The sequence below is a fragment of the Hipposideros armiger genome, unplaced genomic scaffold (assembly GCF_001890085.2).
Source record: "Hipposideros armiger isolate ML-2016 unplaced genomic scaffold, ASM189008v1 scaffold_20, whole genome shotgun sequence".
NCBI classification, from domain to species: domain Eukaryota; kingdom Metazoa; phylum Chordata; class Mammalia; order Chiroptera; family Hipposideridae; genus Hipposideros; species Hipposideros armiger.
Genome location: NW_017731370.1, coordinates 5,373,297 through 5,379,800, shown reverse-complemented (window position 1 = coordinate 5,379,800; position 6,504 = coordinate 5,373,297). Strand labels below are relative to the sequence as shown.

The 6,504-nt window shown below is 37.9% G+C and overlaps 1 protein-coding gene across 2 annotated transcripts in view; it reads left to right on the top strand.

Annotated features, from left to right (window-relative positions):
- Nucleotides 1-1,448: 1,448 nt before the first annotated feature.
- Nucleotides 1,449-6,504, top strand: part of SNAP25 (synaptosome associated protein 25) — a 31,022-nt gene continuing 25,966 nt past the window's right edge. For both annotated transcript variants that reach the window (XM_019635263.1, XM_019635264.1), the window contains exon 1: nt 1,449-1,489. In XM_019635263.1, the coding sequence (XP_019490808.1) occupies nt 1,469-1,489 (21 nt within the window). In that variant the 5' untranslated portion in view covers nt 1,449-1,468. The remainder of the gene's footprint in view (nt 1,490-6,504) is intronic.

Sequence of the window (6,504 nt, the reverse complement as noted above, 5' to 3'; positions counted from 1 at the left end):
CAGACAGGGTAAGAGTTATTTATACCGGGAAGTCTGCACACACTACAATTCAGGGCTGGACTTCTTGGTTTGTTGATTGTCTAGACTTAAGAAAGGAGAGAAAATATTAATAATACAGATTATATTTAAAAGTGTGCATGTCTGCAGCTATTTCACTGTGAAACCCAAAAAATTGAGAAAAATCTTCCAGTATTTGAAAACCATGATTCTCTTTAGCAAAGAAGTCACTTGCATCATTGAAAAGTTCCAACATATGTCTTTTCGTTTCACTTCCCTCTTATTAATGTAAATGAAAGAAAGTATCAACCAGCATTCATGCCAGAACTGCATTTATTGTACGCATACTTAGCTATAGGCGAGGTCAGCAGAAATCAACAAAAGCTTTCTCAATCGGTTATATGGAATTTACAATAGAAAGTATTGTGTATTTTAATATTATTTATAAATTTTGTGCTATTCATCCTTTATATCGTTAAAATAATAAGCTTAAATACATATATGTGTATATATAAATATATGTATATATATATATATATTCATATCGTTTTTTCTAGAGAGCCAAATGTTAAGCATTTACTAGCATACCACTGCTTACAGCCATTCTATTTCCAAAAGTAGCCTGTTCACAGCTCTTTCAGGAAGGTTAACATTCTTCATGTTTCTGCAGAATCTTGTCCAAAATAAGTTCATCACTTAAAAATGCAGCTTTGACATTGTATATATCTATTACAATTCCATTGATTCTATTCCCTATGCTCTACTAATAATAATAATAAAAAATGCAGCTTTGAGAAATCACACTGGCTGTTAGATTCTAGTAGTTTCAAAGCAACTGAAAACACGATGCCTGAGGGACCAGCGCTGAGTTCAGACTTTCCATCTCATTTTTTCTTATCTAAGGATGAAGATAATTATTATAGCTGTCTCCTATAGGCTAGTTATTTCAAACATGCTTGATTTTTTTTTCACCCTAAGGCAACAGCTTAATTTGTACTGATAAGAACTTCCAGTTGTGTTTCTAGAGGCTTTTATAAGAACCTCGATGTTAGAATCATCTCAATTCATGAAAATTTTTGTTTGTGCTTAAAATTCAATATTCCTGTTCCAGGCAGGCCAAATTAGTCCTCTGAGTATTTGAAATAATTTTTCATGCATCCTGCATATGCAAAATTATCTTCCCAGATTACTCTGACTTTGATATCAAGATCAGCTTTATATGGTTTTGATTTTATGAAGATCAGCTTTCACGTAATTGCTTTAGGGAATTTTATTATGTAAAAAGCCTGATAGGAAAGAGATTGAAAATGGGAATACCGTTTGTGTTTCAGTTACAAACATAAAAGAATATGTGCTAGCGACCCTTTGTGTTTCCCAAGGGAAGAAAGTTGATCTGATTTCCCAAGACCTCTGGATCCTGTACTTACAATACTTATGTTTTTTATTTCAGTCACTGGAAAGCACCCGTCGTATGCTGCAACTGGTTGAAGAGGTAAGGAGTGACCATATTTTAGGATCACTAATCCCTTTTCCTGACATATTCTTTTCCTAAACCCTACTGCCTTTTCCTGGGCCATGATCCCATTATTCCAGTATTAATGGAGCCTACCAGGAAGCCACATAGTCAGGGAGATGCTGCATTTAAATTGCCAGGTCGTCATCAAAGTATCCACCCTCCCTGCCAGCCTAGGCTAGCTTTACAGTCTGAGGAACAGAAAAGGATAGTATTTCCAAGTAAATACTCCCAAGAAATCACAAAAGACTGAATCACTTTAAACATATGAGAGTGATTTTTAACATAACCTATCTACATAAAAACCTCATTTGTAATGATTTTGACTCCTTTAAGTCACATCTAGCCTTGACATTCTGTTCTGTCTTTAGCTACATGTATGACTTTTAAAAATATATGCTTCTGTAGGTATAACATTTTAAGAAATTGTATTTAGAGTGAGGCACTAAAATTTATGAAATAATAGGAAAACTCTTTAATAAGGGGAAATATCAAGACCAATAATGTAAATATAGAAGCTCTTTTGTATTCTTGACACTGAATTGAACATCCATTTGCAGGGCATGGTTAATGAATCTCATACTATTTTTAAATGGGTAAAATAGGGCAGATAGCAATTATGGAATCAAAAGAACATTTGCAATAAAACTCACTGATTCCAATTTGGGAGAGGAGCAGTCAAACAGGAAGAATAAATGGATTAATTGAACTTGTCCTTTGGGGAGATGAAGTAGAAAAAGAATGGGATGGGCTAAATTTGTCTTAAATGAATAAAATAAGCCTAATAGTTTTTATTCAGTGAGATGCTGTTTTAGCTATGCTTTTGGAACTGATTATCAATGTATAAATTCATGTGTGGTTATCATTTTCAGAGCTCTTGGGGGTTCTCTAGCAGAATGATTAGATCAAATGAGCCTACTTGCTTCATGCTACTGTAAATTGCTTCTACAATGACTTGAAAGAAAAAAAGGATAAATTTTACACGGCTAAAAGGAAGGGCAGCTACCTGTCACTATAGGAACCAGCATTTTCCTTTATTTCTGTAGTTTCAGCTTTTCACTTAGGAATGCAGTATGATGGCTGAAGGTGAATTGCCACAGGAGGAGTAGGGAGATGGTTATAACCAGGAGCTCCCAGGATGCTTGGGAAGGAACAGAAAGATGCACTTAATGGAATCTGTTATCACAAGAAAAAAAAAGACAATCTGAGCCTACATTGTAGCACAAATTGGCACCCAGAGGAAAGCAGACCCTGGGCAGCACAGGAAAGCAGCCTTCACTCTAAATGAAGAGAGATTTTTCTTTGCTCTATCCTGGGAACACTACTCATGCAGAAATACTTGAGGACCAAGAAGGTGGCAGATAATCTAAATCTAGCAGTGCTGGCAAGGCTTTTAGGGTAGACTTATTATCCCTCAACCTGAGAACACATGAAAGACACAAACTTTAGTAACATTTCTATGTTCGCTCTGATGTTGACCAGAAGGAAGCCCAGAAGTCCGTTGACATAATTGGCTAGATCCGTCTTTATGTCCCTCAACCATAGCCTCCAAGCTCATTTTTTATTTTCATTAAGTATATGTACATGTGATATAAATTTCTCAAGTAGCAGAGCTATCACCAATTTGCCCACCTGTACAGTGTTGAAACAATGATGAAGGTGGAGGAGCAAATGCATGAAAACCCACCACTGTGAACAGGCCCCTCATCCACTGGAGTCTTCGAGTCACAGACACTTCTTGTTTGAGTCTCCTTAAATTGCCGGCAGTACTGGCAGTCTTGAAAAGAAAAGAGTGTCTGCTGTAATTTATCCTGGGGCTGGGGGGGGAGGGGGTGTTGCAGGAGGAGATCTCCAAAGCTCTGTTGATCGAAGTAGGATTCTTGAATCATACATGTTTGTTTTTCCTAAAGTGTTCCTCCATCAAGCTTGAAGTTGTATCTTAGAACAAGGAGCAAAACGGAGGGACGCTCCCTCCTATCTCTAATAAGTGAGAGGAGGCTATTAGACTTTCTATACTTAGGAGATTACGAGCAAACCATTATTAGAGTAGATTGATTTGCGCTTACTTCCCCCTGGGTTATTTTATATTTATGGTCAAACACCCCTTATGTCTAGGGCATTGGCTATTTAGATGATATTCTTCTTTCCAATCAAAAAAGAAATTCTCTTTAAAGAGAATCAGCATTAAATATTCATCAAGGGCAGAAATCATTTGGAAAAATCTAAGCATTGAAATATCAGGATCTCGCCCGTGATCCCACAGTGCATCAGTGCTATATAATTTGAATTGAGCAGAATTCTTATTGAAATTCAGTCTCAAAGACAGGAAAGGTTACTAAACTCATGATGTCTCCCTAAGGCAAACTGTCCGACTTCGTGCCATCTCTTATAGACTTTAGGGTGTAACAGGGTGGCAGGATAGAGGCTTGCTTTTTATTAGAGGTCATTTTCAGCATTTTAAGGATGTTGTAAAGTTACACTGAGGTCAGTGGGGAAAGTTCAGAAAAGCCGAATGTCATACACTGGTACAAAGGTTAGAAATTATATACTCTTAGCACTTGGTTCCCAGCACGGAGGTAGGAACTGTCTCTTTTGATGGGTGCATTTCAACAGATGTTTATGAAATGTCTAATTCTGGGGGTGGGAGGGAAGATATAAACTGATATAAGACATCTCTGAAAATAGCTCTCCAAATTCAAGGCTGTACCTGCTTTAGCATAGAGGAGGGAACAGTTTAAGTCTGGTAGGAGAGTCATGAGTCCTCAAGGAAGGGAGTGTTTGATTCCAGCCAAAAAAAAGAGTTAACAGCTAACACTAAATGCAGAAAATGAAGCCTATGTATTAATGCCTTGGGCTATAAAAACTAAGCCCAGGAAAGGCCACGCTGCTATAGGGCAGGCTGATTCAAAAGACTGGAATGGGCCTAAGGGCTACCCAACATTGAGTGGATGTTTTAGTATCTTTTTTATGCCAACTTATCTTTCAAGACACTTTAGCCAGGAGAAGAGAATAAGCATCTTACAGCTATGTCTGTGTTACGTCAGACTTCCTGCTAAAAATGAAAAATTCAGTCTGGGCATTTGTTTTCAGACAGGCAGGTGTGGGTCTTTGGGAACCCTGGCAGTTGAGAGAGTTCCTGAACCATTCTTGTTTCAGCTCAGATGTATTGGACTTGGGAGAAAACATCTCAGAATGACAAAATAAAGACCTAGAAATATTTCTAAACATGGTTTTAGTTCATATGCAAGAAAGGAGAAATAAAAATAGAGAAATAAAAAGAAAAAAGAAGGAAATGAAAAAAAATCCCTCACATCTCAAACTGCCCTGTTTTTAGGTAGACAGTTTCCCCAGCAATCTGAAATAGAAACCAAGAATTGAGGTAAGACAAAAATAGAACCACCTCTTCTCACTCTTAGTTATTAAAAAATAATACTCTTTGAGGAATAGGAGAAGGTAATTTTCTGCCTTCCTGAGATATTGTCCCCATCCCTGCTCTTCTCTCTTATGCTTCTAGTTTCCCCAAAGAACAATCCAGTTATTTTGATAAAAGCTTTCCCCAAAACAGTGGAGCCAAATGTACATTATAACATTTATTGAGAGCCTACTATATGTCAGGTATTGTGCTCAAAGCTATCATCATCAAACACTCATTATCTAATTCAATCCTTGTAGCCACCTTTCACTACCACAGTAGACCCTTGAACAATGAGGGGGTTAGGGGCTCCTACCTCCTGTGCTGTCAAAAATCTGAGTGTAACTACAGCATTTGATCTCCATTGTACCAAGGAAGAAATTGAAGTACACAGTGGTTAAGTAACTTGCTTGAGACACACAGCTAAAAATGGCAGAGATGAAATTCAAGTCCAGGTATACCTGATTCCAGAGTGTGAATTCTTATGCACAATACTTACCTTCCCATCCACCAGCAACTAACACAGTACTTTATTTTTTCTTTGAGAATTCCACAAAAAAGCAAAAGGATCAAAGAAAATAAACAAAAATAAAAGCAGTTCATTCTAAACTGACTGAGATTTCATACAAATGAAGTCTTTTATCTTAAGGTACTTCTTTTTGAACCATTGCCTTTCATAGAGTTGAACTCATAGAAGCCTTAATGTTCTATAACTCATGTTATCCTCATAAGTACTCTGGGAAGTAAAGGAACTGTTTCTGTTCCCAATGGACAGCTGGGAAAGCTGAGACACAAAACAGGTGACTCTAAAACAACAGAATTTCAAATATAAGTCTAGAATTCAGAATTACTGACTCCCAGATCCCAACTGCTCCCACCTGACCAAATTGTCTCTCACACTGTGAATCACAGTTGAGAAGCCATGCATTTGTCTATCTACCCCTATCCTTAGTGCCTGCAACAGAGTGGAAGCTCAATAAACATTGGATGGATAGGTGGATGGATGGATGGATGGATGGATGGATGGATGGATGGATGGATGGATGGGCCAGTGAATGAATGAACCAACCTCCCAATCACCCAATCTTATTTACATCCTTACCTTTATCTTCAATATGGGGAAACACCCTGAAAGGTCAGGTGACTCTTTCTTTAACAGTCTTACAGCAAGTTGCTGGCTGACCTAAGGAAACAGCCCAGCATTCCTCACCTTAATTGGTACTCATTGCTTCTGTTCTCCCAAATTCTGGCAAGCTCTTGCTCCTTTAGAGCTTAGTCACCGAACTACTGTGAATAATTTCCCTGGTGAAACATTTAGCACCAAAGTGAACAAATGTGAAATGATACTTGCAGAGCTCCATATAAAACAAAAGGGTATAACAGCCTATCAAAAAAGTATCAACAGATGAAAGTTAGACTGATCGAACTGAAATCACTAACCTATTTCCCATCCTCAGTCCCCAATACAGTGGACCAGGGATCTCATGTATGACCTTGAGCTGGGTTCTCGGAGAAGAAAATGCTCCGAGATGCCTCTGGCCTCACCAGAACTTGCATTGTCACATCCATATGTCTGAATAAG